We start from the raw sequence: 22758 nt of genomic DNA on the forward strand, positions 1-22758 counted from the left end.
TAATCCTAAATGTCAAACCCTAATCCTCACCCTAACCCTTAAATCCTTACTTTAACCCTTGTCCCAATAAAAAACTAACCCTAACAAAAGTCCTAATAATGTAACTCTAGGTATTAAAATTAAATTTTAATTTATAAAGCCTTCAATAGATTTTAATTAATTAATTAATATAAGATTTAGTATTATAAAAATGAGGTTTGAAGACTTAGAAAATAATTATGAGAAAAATATTATTTTACATGAAACGTTAATCAATTACAAATGTATTAAAATAAAAATAATATTTTACTCAAAGAGATTATTATAATTAAAAATAATAATTATGTCTTTCATTTTGTTATGAATTTCCTTGTGGAGGAACCTATTCAATTTCTTATAAGTTTCAAAAAAAACTATGACATTTTTCAACATTTCAAATCTTCTTCTTCTTTTTTCTTTTGAACCCATGAAATCGTTGGCATATACATTAACAATGACTTACTTCGACATTTGCAAATGTGTGGATGTAAATATTTGTGTGCGCGCTTTATATAGCTATAAAATATGAATCCCTAGGTCCTTAGAAATCTTTCTATTCAAATCATTCATAATATTTAAAACAATTGGTTTCAAAACATGAATATTTACTATTTATTTAAGGTTTTCCATTGTCTTGTTTGTAGGTGGGAGTAGTTGCATTGCAAACCTTTTTTTTGTGCTAAAAAAGTGTGCCCAAGCACTCTACACACCAACTTTCAAGTAAAAGGAAAGGTTTGAGATTCTTTTACTCTATTTTAAAGCAAAAATAATAACTAATAATAAATATAAAAATAATTAAATCTACTTTTAAATATAGTTAGATATAATCATAAATGAAATCTAGAAGTAAATATCATGAAACAATGATGATATAAAGCAGATATTTGAAGGAAGAATGATATTGATATATTTAGGGAAAAGCGTATGAAAGAAGAGAACAATGATTTATAATCTGAAATGTTGTCGATAAATATTGTTCATTACTACAAATATTTTTGGTCATGAATAAACATATATTTGATATTTGGAACATAAGAGGTAGTGGTCTCGAAGAGGTAATATCAAGAGTTATAGAGATGTTGATATAGATAGTGGAAACAAATAAAGAATAATCATGATATAAAAGTATGTGATGAGATTATAATTATAATAATAAATAAGAATAGAAGGTATTATAGATTTATATTAGTAAATTAGAAAGAAGTGAAAATTAAAAATGTTATTTGACATCTGCTCAAACAAGATTGGAAGTAGGTGTAACAACTAGTCTTTAAAAAGTTTACAAAAATTTACCAATGTCATAATAGTCTATATTGTTTTTAAATTGATTATTTGGTATAATTATAATATTATTCGATTAGACATGCATAGTGAAGTTAAGATATGTGCTCCTCTAGAAAGATTGGGATTAGGAGTAGCTCATGGTGTCAGCAAGATGATATGACAATTGTGAGGGAGACAAAAATGAGACTAGTGTAAATCATTCATACATAAAATTTAATAATGCAACCATAGAATTTGACTTTGTATTTGGCAAGCTTAATTTTTCCCTTAGTGTATGTTGTTAAAAATTGACACCTGTATTAGAGTGTGAATTGAAGGAAAAAATCAGTTGACATTGTTGATATGTACACATCTTTCAGGCGTTCTCGCAAGACTGGGTCTCTGGATATAACTACGGGGAGAAGCAGAACTAGTTATGATTAAAGCCTCCTGATCCGACGTTGAAGGATTGTGAGGCTTGAATTTCGCCATTGCCGTGAGCTCTTCCACAACGTGTATCACGTGCTCAAGCCTCGCTATGATCTCCACCACCAACCACGCAAACGTACCCAAGTGCTTCTCCAAATTCAATGCCGTGTCTCAGCATTAACCTCTTCTCGTCACTACTTTCTCCATGCCATGATCTTCTTCTGGTCGCCCACCTTACCTCCTCTTCTCTATTTTCATTCTCAAGTATGATTTTCTGACTCGGCATTCTTGTTGTTGAATGCAGTAAGAGCTTTGGTTGAGAATTCAAGGAAACTTGAAGATGCTCTAGTGCATGTTGAACTTCTTCCAATATTGGCTCGAAGTCGTATATTCTCATTTGTTCAATGCAGCTTGACAGCTTTGCCAGTAATTTGGCTGCTTTGTGGGCGACGTTGGTGCATGGCTTCTTCAATGGTGAACGAAGCGAATGAGGGCCCTGAAATATATGCAAAACAAAAATTCATCAACTATAGTGCATGCATTGAAGATAATTTGTAATTTTAATGCAATAATACCAAATGAGGAAATGCATACAAATATATCTCAATTTTAGATCAAAGGCATCCGTGCAAGGCCACAATAGGATAAGCAAGATAACAAAGCTTCACTCCAATTTTCGAATACTGCTTCCATGGATTCCGGCATCGAAATAGACCATGCCTTGGCTCCCACCTAGAAAATGCCTCCTGCAATTAACATGTACAATCACTGCTCTCAGACGATCCATTTAATATTCTTTAATGTCAAAAGTGTTCATGGCTACCACTTAATTAGTTTCATCCACGCATCCTGGCATCAAATATATCATGCCCATTACATTAGTCAGATATTTTAACAAGTTAATCTACCGAATTGATAACAAGCCACACCAATCAAAGCGTACTAGTAGTTCATCTATAATAGCCCATTGCGAAAAACACACATTTTACGCTAAAGAAAATGTTACGTTTTCATCACAATCAAACCAAGGATTTTTAACCTCAATTGTTTTCATTTGGTTTTGTTACCCTGCAGAGATTTCCCCAAGCCTTGTAACTTCCCAACAGTGGAATTGTGAAGATCCTCGCCATCCCAAGCGGGGAAGATGAGCAGACTTACAACCAAACACACTCCACATCCGATGAGTATGGTGGTGAAGCGTTCGTATGCCATGCGTGATATATTCTTCACTCGATATCCAGAGACCGTTATCATGCTGAATGTTAGCAGGAATATAAGCACTGCATACTCAAATTTATTCTTGAGGGAAGGAAAGAAACGGGCATACAAAAACTCACACACGATGAAGAGGGAAGATCCCACTACAAACGCCTTCCCTCGCACTACCTTCTCTGACACGTGGCAAATGAGGAAGGCAAGAAATGCAGCCACCATGGTTCCAATTCCTCTGTTGAGGCCTTTCTTCATGGTAGCCCCTGCTCAAGCAGCAACAACAGCCATTCTAAATGTTAGTCGATTAGGGTGAAAAAGATGGTTGCGTTAGAAACAATCGAACAAGGGGTAAATTAAATTAAACTAACTCATACCCATAGAGAATTCGAGAATGACAACGACAGTCATGATTGCCCAAATTGCATGGTTACCAAATCCCACCCTGCGGAATAATCGATCCCACAGAAATAAAAGGGAAACCGATGACAATGCCAACCCAACTTTTATAGCATGCGTAATCCTTCTGGGATCCTCTATTCCAACATCCATTATGTTTCTACACCACCCCATCAAAACATTGCTTATATTTAACCAAATTTTTCTTAGAAATCCCCCGTTTTGAGAGTCATTGTAGCTAATTTCTTCATTAGACGTACTGATGTTAGTTCTGCGTTCGCCGCTGCCAAGAGACACCATGGTACACAAAATCGATTCAATCAGATTTCAGATACAAGAGCTTAAATTTCAAGTAGAGGAGATCTAGCAAAACTGATTTATAATGTAATTTAATCTTGGTTTGAACATGTACACAAGCCCTCATAAACTCCAAAGAAGAACACCCTGTGTTAATTATTGTTAGTTGGACAGCTGTTATTTATGACCCAGAAATAGCAACACTATTTATGGGTAGCTTGGACAGCTTTCGTCCTTATCTATGAATAGCGGTTGTATTTATGGGTGGTTTGGACAGCTGTTTGTCCACTTGCCAAAAATTAGTAAATGGTTATTATTTACTAATTTTAGTGATTCATTTTCGACACTTTGCAACCAATTCTATTATTGGTTGTCGAGTTGTCTTAATCTCTGCCGTTGGTTAGATTTAATCTCGGTCGTTGGTTTACCAACAGGAGTAGTATAGAAAGGGGTCATTAGGTCATTTGGACGTGAAGAAACGTTTTGGAGAAGCAATTTGCAGTGTTAGCAAACAGTCTTGCAGTGTTAGCAAGGGCGCAGTGTTAGCGCAGGGATAGCAGTGAGGAATATCAATGGGAGAAATTAGGAGGTTGTCAGAGTTCTGCCAGTGTGAGGCAAGGAATTTTGTATCTCTTGATTTGCTGAAGTTTAATATAATTTCTCATCTATAGAAATGGTTTTCCCTTAGGGGTTTTTCCAGGGACAATTTGTCCGAAAATATTGTGTTGATTCTATTGCGCATTTCTTTCCGTATTTTAAGTGAAGTTGCAGTTGTGTTATTTTTCGATATTAGCTGAGAATTTGTTTTCAGCAGTTTAATAATCATTTGTGATAGGAGATTAATAATCAGTGACTGCAATAGTTTGATTTTTCACATGGTATCAGAGCATTGTTAAGGGTAGAAGAGTTTTGCCCTAGGAAAGAAATTTTGATCTCTTTAGATTTATTATTGCTTTAAACCCTTGAGATGGCTTCAGCCGGTTTGAGAGATCAGGATAGATTGGATGGTGCCTCAAATTTTGGTGTCTGGAAGGCCAGAATTTCTTCATTGTTGGAAGAGAATGGTATCAAGGATTATGCTACCAGTGGTGTACCTATACCAACGGATGCACCACAGCTTGCAGCATATAGGAAGGACGATGCCAAAGCGAGGAGGATTATCCTTGATGGTGTCAAGGATCATATTGTTCCACATATCTCGGAGCTAGATACAGCAAAGAAGATGTGGGACGCCATTCTAAATCTATACCAGAATGCTACCACTAACAGGAAGTTGATTCTCAGAGAGAAGCTAAAGAATACCCGGATGAATAAGGGAGAAGACGTCACAAGTTACCTCACCAGGCTCAGACTTGTCAAGGATGAGTTAGTACTTGTTGGAGATAGCCCTAGTGATGCTGAGCTAGTGAGAATAGCCCTAAATGGGTTTACTAAACAATGGAGTGTCTTTGTTCAAGTTGTCAGTGGACGAGATACTTTACCGAGTTGGGATTGACTATGGACTGATTTCACTCAGGAGGAGTTTAGACTAAGTCTTGTCAATGGGGCCAACAAGAGTCAGAAAAATGAGGTGGAACAAGAGAACGTTGCCCTAGCGCGTAAAGGGAAAGCAAAGAAGGGATCTAGCAAAGGATCAAATTCACAAAGTGAAAAGAAGAAGAAGGACCTTTCTAAGGTCAAGTGCTTTGGATGTCACGAGTTTGGCCACTATGTCAGTGATTGCCCAGAGAGGAAAAAGGTTAAGAAGCAGGTGGCAGCTTCAGCAAGTGCAGAAGAACTCTCCAGAAGAATGGAAGATGAGTTTGCACTCATAGCTTGTATGGTTAGCTCAACCGCACAGTGTGTTTGGTATATAGATAGTGGGGCGTCATTTCATATGACAGGAGTTAGAGAGTACTTCTCTAGTTACAAGGAGGAGGACACCAACATCCAAATTTCTATGGGAAACTTGTCCAAACTCAACCCTGTTGGGAAAGGGACTGTTCAGTTTCAGAGGGATACTCCTAAGGCACTTATGAGCAACAATAATCCTAGAGATCTTGGAGAGCTATGGCATAGGAGGTTTGGCCATATTCATCATGGAGCACTTAAATTGCTTCATGAGACCGTGACAGGTGTTCCAGAGGTGAGCACAGAGCATGACGATGTATGTAAGGGATGTGTGTTGGGGAAGTTTGTGAAAGAATCTTTTCCAAGGAGTGACACCAGATCTAAGGGTGTTCTTGATCTAGTACATTCAGATGTTTGTGGACCAATGTCAACGAAATCTCTCAGAGGATATGAGTACTATGTTACTTTTATTGATGACTTCTCTAGAAAGACCTAGATATACTTCTTGAAGACTAAAGATGAGGTTTTCAGTCGATTCCAAGAGTTCAAGGCTCTTGTGGAGAACTCGACAGGAAAGAAGATAAAGTTTCTTCGGTCAGACAATGGAGGCGAGTACAAAGGAAATGTCTTCCAGGAGTTCTGCACCAGAGAAGGAATCAAGAGAGAATGGATTATTCCTTACAATCCACAGCAGAATGGAGTTGCTGAGAGGAAGAACCGTTCTATATCGGAGGTAGCAAGAGCTATGCTACATGACCAGGACATGCCCCGTTACTTATGGGCAGAGGCATGTAATACAACAGTCTACATTCAGAATAGAGTTCCACACAAGGTGCTAGGGAAGATGACACTAGAGGAGGCTTTCACAGGGAAGAAGCCAGATGTTAGTCACTTCAAGATATTCGAGAGTTTGGCATATTGTCATATTCCTGGAGATACACGTACAAAGTTAGATTAGACTGCAGAGAGGGGGTACTTTGTTGGGTACAGTGAGACCTCAAAGGCATACCGGATTTTCATTCCGGGGACTAAAAGAGTTATTGTCAGAGGGGATGTCAAGTTCATGGAGGACAAGGCATTCAAGAGATCCAGAGATTTTCCAGCAGATGATTAGAGTGAGCAGCCAATAGAAGCTCCAAGACCAAGTCAAGGGCATCAAAGCTCAAGTACAGTTACCAGTACGAGTGTAGACTCAGTTAGTGAAGATTCACAGAGTATGGAGAAACAGGTGCAATAGGAAATGCATCTGGAAGACTTAGAGGTTGACATTTCATCCTCTATAGTTGGCAGCAGGAACCATGTGGTTCCAGATACACAAAGGGATACTCAGGAGTTTGTGGGAGCTCCTAAGAAGAGTACTAGACAGCGAAGACAACCAGCCAAGTTCAATGACTATGTGGCATTAATTAGTCAGTTGGTAGATAGTGAGCCTTCTAGCTATCAAGAAGCTGCAGAACATCAGGTATGGCAAGATGCTATGGTTGAGGAATATTCTTCAATAATGCAGAATGATGTGTGGGAGGTAGTACCTAGACCAACAGAGAGGGCTGTAGTTGGATCACGCTGGATCTATAAGATAAAGCATGGTGCAGATGGTAGCATCGAGAAATACAAGGCTAGGATTGTGGCAAAGGGGTTCTCTTAGAAGGAGGGAATAGACTATGAGGAGACATTTGCTCCAGTTGCCAGGTATACTTCTATACGAGCTGTAATCTCACTTGCAGCACAGATGGGATGGCAGATCCATCAAATGGATGTCAAGACAGCATTCCTCAATGGTGAGTTGAAGGAGGAGGTATACATAGAACAACCAGAAGGCTTTGTAGCAAACAACAAAGAGACCCACGTGTGCAGATTGAAGAAAGCATTGTACGGACTCAAGCAGGCTCCTAGAGCGTGGTATGAGCGCATTGATACATACTTGCAGAAAATGGGCTTTGTGAAGAGTGAAGCAGATGCTAACCTCTACTACTTGATGGTTAGGGGTGAGATTCTCATTCTTGTTCTTTATGTGGACGACCTATTTCTTACAGGTTCACTAGGGCTCATAGTGGATTGCAAGAGGAACCTTGCGAAAGAGTTCGAGATGAAGGATTTAGGACTTATGCACTACTTTCTAGGCATGGAAGTGTGGCAGACAGATGGGGAGATTTTCCTTGGTCAAGGGAAATATTGCATTGAAATCTTGAAGAAATTCAGGATGGAGGATTGCAAAGCCATGTCTACACCCATGATCACGAATTGGAGGAAGGTAGATACATCTAAGGAGAAAGATGTAGATCCCACTTTATATAGACAGTTGATTGGTTCACTTATGTATTTGGTCAACACTAGACCAGATATAGCATTTGCAGTAAACTCTCTTAGTCAGTTCATTGTTGAACCAAAGAGAATGCATTGGATAGTGGCTAAGCATGTGCTACGTTACTTGTGTGGTACAGTCGAGTATGGGATCATATATGTTCGAGGTGAAGGTATCAAGTTGATAGGCTATACTGACGCAGATTGGGCAGGAAGTACAACAAACAAAAGGAGCACTTTAGGGTGTTGTTTCAGCTTGGGATCAGGAGTTGTATCTTGGTTCAGCAGGAAGCAGAAGTCTGTGGCTCTAAGTTTAGGAGAAGCAGAATACATAGCAGCTAGCATGGCGACATGTGAAGCTATATGGCTTCGGAAGTTGTTAGTAGCCTTGTTTGGTCAGAAGGTTGAGACTACTGTGATACATTGTGACAATCAGAGTTGCATCAAGTTGTCTGAAAATCCAGTGTTTCATGATAGGTCTAAACATATAGATATCAGATATCACTTCATTAGAGATTGTGTACAAAGGGGAGTTGTTCGACTACAATACATACCTACAGATGAGTAGGTAGCAGACATTCTGACAAAGGCTTTGGGAAAGGCCAAATTTATCTTCTTCAGAGATAAGATGGGTGTCATGCAGAACAGCTTCCTCGCTAAGAGGGAGTGTTAATTATTGTTAGTTGGACAGCTGTTATTTCTGACCCGAAAATAGCAGCACTATTTATGGGTAGCTTGGACAGCTGTTCATCCTTATCTATGAATAGCGGTTGTATTTATAGGTGGTTTGGACAGCTGTTTGTCCACTTGCCAAAAATTAGTAAATGGTTATTATTTACTAATTTTAGTGATTCCTTTTGGACACTTTGCAACCAATTCTATTATTGGCTGTCGAGTTGTCTTAATCTCAGCCGTTGGTTAGATTTAATCTCGGTCATTGGTTTACCAACAGGAGTAGTATAGAAAGGGGTCATTGGGTCATTTGGACGTGAAGAAGCATTTTGGAGAAGCAGTTTGCAGTGTTAGCAAACAGTCTTGCAATGTTAGCAAGGGCGCAGTGTTAGCGCAGGGATAGCAGTGAGGAATATCAGCGGGAGAAATTAGGAGGTTGTCAGAGTTCTGCCAGTGTGAGGCAAGGAATTTTGTATCTCTTGATTTTCTGAAGTTTAATATAATTTCTCATCTGTAGAACTGGTTTTCCCTTAGGGGTTTTTCCAGGGACAATTTGTCCAAAAATATTGTGTTGATTCTGTTGTGCATTTCTTTCCGTATTTTAAGTGAAGTTGCAGTTGTGTTATTTTTCGATATTAGCTGAGAATTTGTTTTCAGCAGTTTAATAATCATTTTTGATAGGAGATTATTAATCAGTGACTGCAATAGTTTGATTTTTCACATCCTGGCTAAAATCTTGGAGCACCTTATAAATGAGCTCAATTTTAGTAAGGAAGCAGATCTTATGAATTATGAGGATCGAGCAAACTGTTCATTTCTTCTTGCGGTTGCCTTACAAGATGGAAGAGAAAAAACTCGGCTTCTCAAATGAATCGGCCTTTGCATTTCTTGTTTTACTAATGGCAAAGATAATACTTGTCACGGAGAGGGAGAGGGAGATGATTGAGTTACTTTATTTTCATTGTCACGGAGATAATACTTGTGAATTCTGGGTGGGTGATCTTGTATCTCCGGTTCTTTTTTGGTGAGTTGTATTCTTAGATTATTAATTATTAATAGAAAAGGCTATTATAAAAATAAATAAATAAATTATTTTTATATGCAAATATATAGTCTTATAAAATTTAAACATCTTTCATTGAAAGTTATTATAGGGAGATTTTATACTGTCATTTTTTCTAAAAAAGATTATATATTAATTTTAAATTTTAAATTCCATTCTATGGATTGTTCTTTTCGAAATTTGAATGAAATTGTATGATTTCTTTTTCTTTTTTCTTACTTTATGTATGATGGATAATAGAATTTATTCGACCATGTAAGCAAAGAATGGCTTATAAAGTGGGATCAAGTAAGGGACTTTAGATTTAATAATTATCAAGTGATAGATTCTTAATTACAAGAATCTTTAAAGAGTAATATCTATTACTTTTAGATTTTATTGGATGATTTTTTTCCTAGGTGTTCAATATCAAATTTCATGATCTGTCATTTGTCTTCTCATATTTCCCATTTCTAATATTGGATGAGATAGTTTGTGCAAAAACCTTGCAAAATTAAATCTATAAATAATATACGCAACCAATAGCTAGATCATAGATTTTGATTATTTTTGTACTACTTTGAGATATAGTATTTGAATTTTTTTATTCATATTTTATTAAAATATAAATACATAATTAAAATAAATTTTCAGTTTAAATCTTAATAATCCAAATAATAGTTGAATATACTCTTAACAATCCAAGATAATATAGTCCAACTTCATGCGATTAATTTGAAGGCGTTATATGATTTATTATGCCTAAGAAGACAATCATCCCCTTACCATCAAATATTATTATGTGGCTAAAGGAGTTTCATATTTGATGTCACATTTATTATGTATAACATTAGCAGTCCAAAATGGGTGACTAGCCCAGTAAGAACAACCATAGTGAAGGAAACACTATCACCTGACGGATAGCTCACTGACCCAAATCATAAACAACAAATTAGCTGCCCATTATCATAAAAAATAAGTACCTACAAGAATTTGTCAATCTACTATCAAAACCATTATAGTCTATAGTGTCATACAAGTTACCAACAAGAAAACTAATTAGGCTACGAACATTAAAGTTCATATAAAAAGTTTCCATATTGGCCACACAAGATAAAAGTTTAACCATCATAACAATATTAAAAAATTAACACAAAATGAGGCCAAGTAGTCATTCTTTCTTCTCATCAGGGGGTTTGGTTTCCCTTGTCACACATTCATCATGTCATTTAATTGGAACCTATAGAGTCTTTAGGTGCTTTCCTCATCTTCCTCCACCTTACGTCCCATCTTCCCTGACTGAAGAAGCTAAAGAATGGTTACTAAAAAATGCATAAACTTTACACAAAAAATCCACCAAAGTGGTGAACCTCATATTCAAATAAATTAGCAAGTTCTTTTGCTTTTTCATCTTGGTCCACAATGTCTTCAATTTAGCTTCAACCTATTTGAAAGTAATTTGATCCAAATTGGTGGGTGGGTCGGGGTCTTGAACAAGGGGGTGCATGGGACAAGTAAAAGGGGTCAAGGGTTGGACAGGGGGTTTCTTAGGGGGAGGGGAAATATGGGGGTCCTCCTTAGGCCTCTTGAGAGGGGAAGTAGATGTCATGGATGAGTTATCATTTGTGCCTAGCTTATCATCCTTTCTCATGAGATTTTCCATGCCCATACCAAGTGTAGCCAAAACATGGGTGTTTATATCTGAGAAGGCTTTTGCAGTATCTTGGAGTATACCCTGTTGTTCCTCAATATAGAAGTTTCTCTTAGATTTTTGCTCCTACTTAGCATCATGGGTTCCTTTTTTTCCAACTCCCTTAGACACAAAATCCCAGTCTATCTCTTTCAGGCTATCTTTTATTTCCTTTTGCTTTTCTTCCACATGTCCACATTTCTCTGATGTAATACTGGAACTTTCAATTATGTTATTTTAGACATTTCAGGGTGTGGATGTAGGTGAGGTTAGGATGGAATTAATTAACTAGGGGTGGGAGACATTCCCATAGAGATGTCTCAAACCTTAATAAGAAGAAAAGAGTGAAAAATAATGAGAGCCTGAAAGAACTAGATTCTAACTCTAAGTCTAAAGTAAGTGAGGAGAAAGAGAAACATGCAAGGAAAAAACAAAAAAGCTAGAAGGTTCTAGTACATCGATAATGAGAAGGAGGAAAATGTTACTAAATCCCCCATAAAGATGGAGGAAGTCTCTCGGGATAAAGATATATCTCATGTTTTGGCTAGTTTCAGTTTGGACAAGCTAGATCTCACAGCTTTTTATATGGGTGGCTAGGTTGGAAAACTTGTGAGATCTAGATTGTCCAAACTGAAACTAGTTGAAACATGAGATATACCTTTATAATGACTAAACTTCCTCCATCGTCAGGGGGGACTTAGTAGCATTTTCCTCCTCATCATCATTGATGCACTGGAACCTCCTAGTTTTCTATTTTTTCCTCGCATGTTTCCCTTTCTCCTCACTTTCTTTAGACTTGGACTTAGAGGGTGAAAGTACAAAGTTGTGTCACCTTTTAGGCTGACTTATCAGAATGACTAAATTTGAGTTATTTTAATAGTGTTTCTAAAAATCTATAACTTTTATAACATTCTTTGAATTACAATCAAGATATTATACAATTTCTAATTATAAAATTAAATCTAACAAATTGAATTAATGATTGACATTCAATTATATCTGTATAAATTTTTGACCCTTTTTCAATTAAGATTAGATGTAAACCCTAATATTAAAAATAATAATATTTTTGAAAAAAATAGGTCTATTTTATTTATTAGAGTTCGATCCTTAGTAAGGAGAATACCACACAAAAACTTAACTTTCATACAATACCACTATTAAATTGAACACCACCAAAACTTAACCATCATATATTATTATTATATACTACTATTGAATATGATAGATCTTAACAAGGGGTGCAAGCCCCAAAGTTCTTGCCTCTAGTGTGGTGGGTTTTGGGGTAACTGCTGAGTCAAATTGTACATTAAAATTTTTGAACCTTTAGTAATGGTGACATATTCATAAATTGTAAAGTTTCTTCAAGTAACGTATGTGTTCGAGTGTTCATCTAAAGAGTCATAGACAAAGAATATAGAACTATGTTGCATCTATAGCTTGAAAATAAATATTGAACATAAACAAATGATGTGCATGAGAAATTTAGGAAATATTTCATATTGTTTCTCCTTTGAATGGTTTTCTAGTTCCTGCAAATGCTCTATTAAAATAGGTGTTAAGTAATTTTAAATTAATAACAGATTATATTCTAAAAATGAATGAGTGGCTCAAATTAGAAACTCGTTTGTTATGTACTTTATATAATGCATAAAATTGATATTATCTATATTATTGTTAATGTATCTTGAAAATGAGTGTACACCTTAGGCATTGTCAATGTTTATTGTGCTTTTGAATGAAGCAATGCCAATTATGTATGTTGCTATTAAAAAAGTAGTTAGTCTCATGAATGTACTATTGCCCAAGTCATATTTTGAAGATGTATGGATAATTCTAATGATCCTATTTTATCAATGACATGATCTAGCTTTAAACTTGAAACTATATTTTCCTTGAAGTCTTTAAAGGATTTTCTAAAAGTTCATGTTGTGCATGTCCTACAAAAATTTTAGTTCTTGATATAGTGTTTCTTGCAAGAATTACTTAAAAGTTCATATTTCCCTCTCAACAAAATCATTGGGCACATATCCTACAATTTCTACAAGATTAAATCTAACATAATATCATCTCATCCATTTACAAGATATATTAGATTAATTTACTTTTTAAATACTATTGGTTAACAATTTTCTCTCCTATTAGATTTTAAAATCCTAACTCTTTGAAACCCAATCCTTGGAGAGACAAAAACATGTTTACCAACAAATGGGTTAGTATATGTATTCTATCATTACCCTATGAATGATTAGGTGTAATTCCCTATGATTTGAAATGATATGCAATGAATTTTTTTTTATGAGATCAGAGGTTTTGACATTATAAGATCTTAACTTGAGAGTGGTAAAAGATAACCAAATTGTTTGTAGGCACAAAAAATTTAGGCAAAATAGATTTGAATAACCTATCACTCTCAATGGAATGACTCTAGTAGATTATCTTAATATTTCTAACTCTTACTTCTATTCTAAATGTAGATTAACCATCAAAATGTAGAAGAGGAATGAAGAGATATGCATATGAGGGAAAATGGAATTGCTCTCACTACCAGCCTTGAATGAAATGGAATCCAAGCAATAACTAATAGATTCATACACATTTATCTTTCATTTCCCAATGAACCTATCTAATATGAGATGAAATTAATAAGAGGAGAAACAAGACCATATATAAAGAAAGTAAATGGAATCACCTTCACTATAGTTACCAAAATGAAATAGAATCCATATGTTAACCACAGAGCCACATATGATTTTCTTTCAACTCTTAATGCAGAACTAATCTATGCATTGGCAATAAAACATGACAAGAAAATAGGATAAATGAAATTATAGACCAATTCACCATCAAGTTTTGCAACCTTTATATCATCAAATGAGGTTACGTTTATAGTTTTTCGATATCCTTCAGTTTAGCAGAGCAACAGTCACAAAATAGAAAAGGAAATAAAATGTGAAATTATCTAGTCATATGAATATGTGGCATCTTCTCCATCAATGATTCTAAATCCATGGTGTTTATGAAAATAGGAAATGACTATTCGATTTCATGCAATCTCAGAAAAAAGTTGTAGAAAATTGTTAATTATTCATAGTCTACTATTTTGCGCCAAACCTGTGTATTTCATATTCCAATGGTCATTGCATTTTTGAACACTAACCATCGATCTTAAATTAACGATCATGATTAAAACATTATAAATTTTCTTTAAAACTTCCTCCATGAGTCCCTCCGTGTACACGTATCTTTCAATCATTATGTCACTATGATTATTTTCCTTGTAACTTTTTTTAGCGACATAACAATGAGCATTGATCTCTCTTGTGATCTGATGGCAAAAATAAAAGATATTAATTCTCTATTTTCTTTATGACGCGGGTCCACTTTCCAACTAGGTACACCATGGTGAATAGTTGGAACTATTTTATTATCTAGAGGATCTAACATTGACCTAGTTTTGCTTCGTGAAATGTAATGGCCCATAGGACACGTGTTTCTGTCACTTTTTTGCAATGATTAAAGCATGTTCATCTTTTCATGATGATATAGTGAGGAGTGTAGATGTTCTTTTGATCTGACAATGAATAAGATGCATCATTGAATACTCATATTTCCATCATTTAAACTTCATCCATTGATCTAGTCTTTATCGATGATCTGGATTTGATCTTGTAAACCATTTGACTTGTTAACTGGCCAATAGTGTGCATTCTTTCATTCATTTGAATTTTCTCCACCATGTAGCTTATTATGATTGCATATGAACCATTCATGTACTAAATCGACGAAGCATATTTTCTTATCTTCATATTTTTACTCTAGAAGGGTTCTAAATATTTTCTACTACATGAACTACTTCTTCTCCTTGCTAATATTTCTTATCTGCAATGTCTTTCATGGAAACCATAACATAATGTTGAATCTTTGTGTTTATCATGGTTAGGAAAAAATCAATAGAAGGTATAGACCTTCTTCTCATCAAGATGACACATAAAACCTCTCAAACCCTAATCACCTAGCTTTGAATTGATGCATTGTTCATATGATTCTCTGCATTCAGTTAGCTCATTTGAAGGAATGATGAGAAGATAGATAATCCTATGGAAAATATAGACCTAGACTTGAAACATTGATACCTGACTTGACTCCAAAACCCTGAAGCAAAAAGATATGAACTGAAGCTTGGGCAATAGCTAACTCTGGCTAGGTATTTAAGCATGATAATGGTTGAAGGAAATCCAGCAATCTTTAGTTTTGCACAAAAGGTGACAACTTAAAAGCAAAACAAACAAACAAAAAAAAACTAAACTAGGAAAAAAACAACAAACTACCTAAGAAAGCAAGCAACTAAGCTAAAGCAAACTGCATGATACCTAGTCTACTTTCAATTTTTCATTTGATACAACTTCAAATCCTTCTCATTATAGGAACATCGTAGGGTTTCTCTAGTGGGATATTCCAATTTGAAAGAATTATTCTGATTCACTTAAATGATCTAAAGTGGCCCTTTCCACAAAGACTAAAACTTAGAGTGCATACCTCTTGGCTCATGTCTCTTATCCCATAGCAACACCAAATCACCTTCCATAAATTTTCTAGGCCTTGTTCTTCTATCAAACAACCTTTTGATTCTTCCCTAGTGTTCAGTGATTTTATCAACAATCTCTTCTCTTTCCACTTGCAATTTGGTAAGTTACAAGATCCTCTTCTCTAATCCATCTTTTAAATTATCCTCTTTAATCATAGTCTTTAGTTTACATATAGAAAGCTCTAAGGTTAGTGGAAAATTAGCTTCCACTCCATAGACTAACTGAAAAGGTGAAATACCAATAGCCCTTTTAGGTGTGGTCCTATCAACCCATAAAGCATCATGAATCTTCTTATGCCCATTTTTTTGATTATTTGAGACCAATTTCTTTAAAATATTAATCAGATTCTTATTACCAGACTCACCATGCCCATTTCCTTAAGGGAAATAGTCAGATGAATGTCCAACTTGAATACCATTATAATAGCAAAATCCAATAATTTATAAAGAGGAAAAGTAAGATGTATTATCCATTATCAATTTTATAGGAACTCCAAACCTAATAAATATATGCTCTTTAAGGATTTCACATACTACTTCTGATGAATTCTTCTTCATTGGCTTTACTTCAACCCATTTACTAAAATAATTTGTGGCAATTAGTATGTAAGAGTGTCCTTGACTAGAAGGAGGATTAAGTGGACCTATAAAATATAAACCCCATTCATGGAAAGGAGCTTCAACTACCATTGGCCTAAGAGGTAGAATAGGAAGCTGAGGTTTACCAGCAAACATCTTGCATTTCTCACAAGTAACCACCCACTTATATGCATCTTTATACATGTAAGGCCAATAATAACCTCACCTCAAAATTTTAAATGCAGTAATAGTACAATAAAAGTGTCCTCCAGATGCTTCATTATGAAAAGATGTCAAAAATTTTACCTATTGCTCTTTATCCACACATCTTAAAAATGTTCCATCAACTGCTTTTTTGTACAAGACATTATCATGAATCACATACTTCAAGATTTTTGTTTTTAGAACCCTTCTTTTCTTAGTAATCAATCCATCAAGGAATTCACCATATATCATAAAATAAGTAATTTTTGAGAACCAAGGATCCTAAAGGCTTACCATTAGAACTTTTGGAGTATCTTCTTCTTTGAATTTTTGATCCTCTACCAAGGCTTTACAAAGTGTATTTCTTCCTACAAGTTTGGTTGGCTTAATTTCTATATCATATTCTTGGACTTTTTCTATTCATACTCCTCTATTATTACAACCAACCTCTTGTTCCATCAGAATACTTTTTTTTGTAGGATCTAGCATATATATTATTGAATGAGAATGTAGCACATAAAACCTAACAAATTTAAGGGTTCTCACCATTGCATATACATGTTTTTCCATCTATGAGTATATCAATTCTTGATTCTTCAATGGTATGCTCATGAAAGCAATTTGAGCTTGTATTCTTTCTTTATTCTCTTTCATCAATATAGTTGACATAGTATGTTCTAAGGAATAATGGTAAATAATGGATTCTTTAGTGTAGTTAGGATGGACAAGAACATGGGCTTTGGCAATGGAACTCTTGATATCTTCAAAAGTCTTTTCCCAACATCAGTCCATTTTAAAGTTGTATTTTCTTTTATCATATCAACTATACATTTAATTATTTTAGAGAAGTCAGGCATAAATCTCCTCAAGATATTTACTTGACCAAAGAAGGACTTTACTCTAGTTTTACTCAATGAAAGACTTAATTGTTGAATGACTTTAACTCTGCCTAGATAAATCATCACTCCTTCTTGGGATACAATATGAGCAAGAGGCTTGCCTTCTATCACAAAAAATACTAATTCAACACCCTCCCCACCCACCCCCCCCCCCCAACCAAAAGTTATATTGGTGGAATATATTCGAACAATTTGGGTCCTCTAATTCTAGAACAAGTAGATTCTTCAATTTCTGATCCACTTTACCTTGTGTCTTGTTAAGACATTCAATGGTAGCTTCCAAAATATTCTGAAAACTTTTAATCCTCACATTCATAGTATTTTCTAGATTCTCAATTCTTTCTATCAATGCTAGAATAACATTGTTCTTTTTAATGGATTCTCTATAATTCTCTTTCTCTACGCAGTAATGCATTTACCTAAGATTTCATCCATCTTAGCATTTAGGGCCCTATAATTGATATTCAAGAGTTTAATAGCATTGAATGACTAGTTCTCCATACAAAATGTGTTCAAGGAAATTGCCTTCACTATCTACAAAACACCCAAGGAAGGTTCAACACTAAGATCCTTAAGCTCATCTTCCAAAAGCTTCAAATTAACCTCATCCGTGTCCACCATATTAATTATAGGAATGTTCTTTCTGTTGGAATTCTTTCTTTGACTTTCAACATCTTTATTGATCCCCTTTTCGGGTTGAGGCATTCAGTGAACTATGCACATCATGATTCACATTATCCACAATTTTATCAAGATGGAGAGTCTCTTTATCAAAATCCTCATCATTCTCCTCTTGATTAATCACTTTTTCCTCCTTTGCCAAGTCATTCTGAGGAAGGCCTTGGTTGTCATGAGAATGGGATGAAATAGGGGAAGGAAAATTATTGAGAGGCTTGTATATTTTGTCCATCGAACCACCAAAATACTCACTATCCCCATCATCCACCATCTTCAATATCTTTCCATCCTCCTCACTTCACCTTCTAACTCTATTTTTGTATCCTTTTAACCGATATTTTTCTTCTTCCTCTTACTCATTTCACTCTTAATATCACCCAACTCTTCCAAAATTCCTTTTCCCTTACATTTATTGCTAGAATGGAATTTCAAGCTTTTATCCTTATTAAACACCAAGGACCTTGCAAGGTTTAATTTCACATTTTTCCACTATGTAATCATAAATTAAAACCATGAAAGCTTGGCGCAAAATGGGTTTATGTGGATTCTCTCTATGAGCCTTGATACTATGAGTGAGAGAGAAGAGCTGACAGAAAGAAAAGAAAACTCATTTCTTAAACCTAAATTATTTAAAAGGGTGAAATAGTAGTTGTGGGTGTTGGCCCTTATTCTAGTAAAGTGCAAAATCTAATATTTGTATCATAAAATGCTCAAACTTTGTTGATAGGGTGGGATTTCTACTTGTTTCCATGTCCATTAAAGTTTCCTAAGTATAAAACCCTAGGTGAAACTCTTGAAAACCTTTACCACATTATAATTTTGAGTTACTTTTTGAAATCAATTAATGAAGGGTTGATTGTCATGTTTAAGGCCCCTTTGTTTTCCTAGCATTGAAAATTTTTTAATGTTTCTAGTCTCAATGTGGCCATAAAAATCCGTAAGTCCTTTTTCACAGGTGCAATCATTTTTCATTCAAATGAGTATAGTATGATGTCGGGTTTCAAGCTGAGGGATTTTTCAGTATTCATTGCTCTTGCTTCTTCCCCTTTTTTTTTGCACAAAAAATGCTTGAGTCAAGTTTGGGCGAGAAATATCGTTTGGGTTATGCATCAACTTTCTTAGAAAATTCATAGGATCCATCCCCAATTCAAAAGTAAATTCTATAGACACCTAAATCTATTTACATCACTAGGTAATCTTATTTAGTAGTCTCCTAGGATGTTACTAATTAAATATTTACTATTTAATTAATTAGTCTTCATCCCCTAGTTAATTTATTTATTTAATTGACTATAGTCCAATTGATAAAATCAAATGATAACCCAAAATCAATCTATCAATTAAATCCATATTCCTCTATTAAATTAAATAAATCCTCAAACCTATTTAATTTAATCCCACATCCCCCATTTTATTAAATAAATTATCCAAACCCCTAAAAATATCCCTAAACCCAACCTTTTCCCCTAATCCAACTCATCCACCCATACTAACCTTACTTGGCCACCTAACTAACCAATGAGAGTCCGCATTCGGGTCACTATAATCACACTTTTGCTTATTCATGTTTGAACTAACCAAACTAAAAAATTTTGTCTTTTACGCATGTAGGTGTTCTTCTAACATTTTTTAAAGGCACCAAATTCCCTTGCCAAGAATTATGCTCCCGGCCATAAAATCAAATTCTAGTTTCACCAATATTTTAGCACCCCTAGTTCGCAATCCCGCAACCACAAAATTGCAAACCCACAATTGTGAGATCGTGATCCTCAACCGACGGGAACACAACCTGGTGAAGGAGAAATCACCCTTTGCCCCAAACCCCACCACTACGTGCCATTAAAAACATCTGAGTTGTCATTCCCACTGACCCTATTCCCATGGGAACGCCAATTTTTACCAATAGGATCACTGTAAAAACCTATAGGAATGTTTCACCTATTTATTGAATCATTATACCCCACTTTTTTCCCTCCAATATCGAACCCACAGATAAATTTTTTAGTGGGAAAGTGTCCCCATAAACCCATGCGATCATCGTTTTGCAAGATTGCCCTATTACTTTCTTCTCACAACCCATTCTTTCATAGTTTCACCAATTTTTTTCACTCCAATCCTGCTACCTTTTAGCTTCGATCCTGCATTGTGGGATCGCAGTTTAAACCCATGAGTTTGCTGGGTTGACCAACCAGTGGCAAACCTATAATCTTTTTTTGTTGCAAGTATTTGTGGGAGCAAAATACTAACAGTTTTTGTCAAGTTTCTTATAATGATTGCTTGAAAACCCATATTTAAAAGCTTAAAAATGAACCATTCTTGCTTTTTCATGGAATGCATGTCTAAATATTATAATTTTTTTCATTGGAATGTTTGGATAGTTTAATTAAGAAAATCCACTATTGAATGGAAACTATTAAAAACTAAACCAGTGCGATGGACACTTCATTTAAAATGCAAATGAACATTATGTGAAAATGCTCCCATTTTGGGGCTTAAAATAAATCCATCAAATCTTGAATGCTCTAAAGTAAAAATGTTTTTCTTCCCTTCTTTTCAATGCTTTCATGCATGATTTACCTTTTGTTGACTCCATTTACTAGTCTTTGCTAGTCATGTAGATAAATTTGACAATATGCTTAATCAGTTCTAGTTTTTTCTATCTACTGAAGTGATTTTGTATCTTTAGAAAAAGGGGAATGATGAAGTCTTCCAAAATATCAAGAGGGAACTTACAAGGTTTATGCTTAAACTCACCTTCTTCAATATCATTTCACAAGTATCTATGGTTGTAGAGTTCTTCAAGGACCACTTCATGATCTACATTAATGAGGGAATAATGATTGTATATAAGGATGGTATACAACTGGTCCATTTTTTTGACATTTATTCAAACATGCTAAATTAGGAAGAATGTGAAGCTTTAAGATAGCTCACTAAAGAGAGTCATTGATATCTAGAAAGTGAATGGGGCCATCCAACTGAAGTGGGACAAGGTAGGCCCAAGTTGGGAGACTACCACTTACCCTCCTCAAGGTGTAGATCCTCTTATCGGTGCTTTTGAGAAAAATAAAGAAAAGACTAGCAACATTAATTTTGGTGCATTGGACTAGTCCTTCATGTGAAACAATATCATTTTGTTAATTCTTTGTTATCAGAAAGATGTTTTTTTGTATATGATAAGCATTGTAACTTGTCACTATTTATTTTTGTATTCACTCATGAGATTACATGGCTTGGTTTCAAATTTAATATTCTTACATGATTGATAGTAATCATTATTTTGATGTTGTACTTCAAGTTTTTAATGCTATGTATGTAGTTTATCCTTTATCTTATTATTAAAAAAATTAGATCAAAAGTAAGAATGAGTATAACTTTATCAATTTTTGTGAAAATTTTGAAATGAAAACATGTACTTTTCATTCAATTGACAACTATATAGCTCGACCAATTTGAGGTGGTCCCTAAAATTGGTAACAAAGTACTTCAAATAAGTATTTAGAGTAGACAGTGTATGATTTAGATATCTAATTATTTAAAAAAAATAGGAACACTATATGATAGTTAAAAATAAATATTAATCATTTTCATTATTTCTAGGATAAATATTAAAAATAAGTAAAAGGATAATATATATGTTCTACAATTTTTTGAAGTAGATAAAATTTAATTTAGTTTTAACACAACTTAGTGATTAATTGGTGGAAGTTTATAAACATGTGTGAGGGAAGTGTAGTGGAATTAAACTCTAATAAGGAAGCCCAAATTTAAGGAAAATACCAAAAATAAAAACTAAGAAAACACATTACACAAAATTTAACTTATGCAAAATGTCATTATAGAGAAAAAAAATAAGACACATTACATAATTGTATACATGAGGTGGATAGTGTTCTCAATTGTTTTAATTTTATTAAATATAGTAAACCTAAAAATAATTCTAACTATAATCCTAATGGTAAAATCTAAGTGTTGATCATAATTATAAACACTAACCTTGACACTAAAATTTACTATTATGTGTCCCTAATTAGAACCATAATGCATACTATGATCTAAATACAAAAACCTAAATTTTAACTCCGATCTCAAACACCCAAACAATAATTGTAGTGAGAATATTAAATAAATTAGGGTTATGATTTTTTATTACGCTTACAATCAAAGGTGAAATTTATGTAAGCATAAGGATTAATATTTTTCATTAAAGTTTATGGTGAGAATTTGTATTATAGTTCAATTGTAGTTAGGTTTATGATTAATATTTTTTTTTTTAAATTATATATTTAACCTCAACCTAAGTGTAAGTCTTTCCAACCCCAAATCCCATTTGCTAAACCCTAATCCTAATCCCACCCTAAATTATGATCCTAAATCATAAGTCCTAATCACTATTATCAAACACTAATCATAGCCCTTATTATTGAATCATAATCCTAAATGTTGAACTTTAACCCAAATTCTATCGTAATTCAAACTCTACTCATAACAATAATACTAACCATGATGTAATATCATATCCTATTTCCATAAATTACTAAATAAATCTTAAAGTATAAGCCTTAATTGTAATCCTAGTTCTAAATGCTACACCCTAAATAATAAACTCCAATCCCAATCCCAATTACCACATCATAATTCGGAAAACTAAACCCTAAAT

At 34.4% G+C, this 22758-nt stretch overlaps 1 protein-coding gene across 1 annotated transcript; it reads right to left on the bottom strand.

Moving 5' to 3' along the window:
* Positions 1 to 1807: 1807 nt before the first annotated feature.
* Positions 1808 to 3618, bottom strand: LOC149563360 (aluminum-activated malate transporter 14-like). The gene is made up of 5 exons (XM_089828133.1): positions 3297 to 3618; positions 2778 to 3185; positions 2654 to 2664; positions 2379 to 2456; positions 1808 to 2206 (listed from the first exon to the last, which is right to left on the bottom strand). Exons 1-5 carry the CDS (start codon positions 3616 to 3618, stop codon positions 1808 to 1810), a joined length of 1218 nt encoding a protein of 405 aa, XP_089684259.1.
* Between the last annotated feature and the right edge of the window lie 19140 nt (positions 3619 to 22758).

Source organism: Cupressus sempervirens, chromosome 4 (assembly GCF_028749045.1).
Source record: "Cupressus sempervirens isolate cs-2001-9-10 chromosome 4, ASM2874904v1, whole genome shotgun sequence".
NCBI lineage: Eukaryota > Viridiplantae > Streptophyta > Pinopsida > Cupressales > Cupressaceae > Cupressus > Cupressus sempervirens.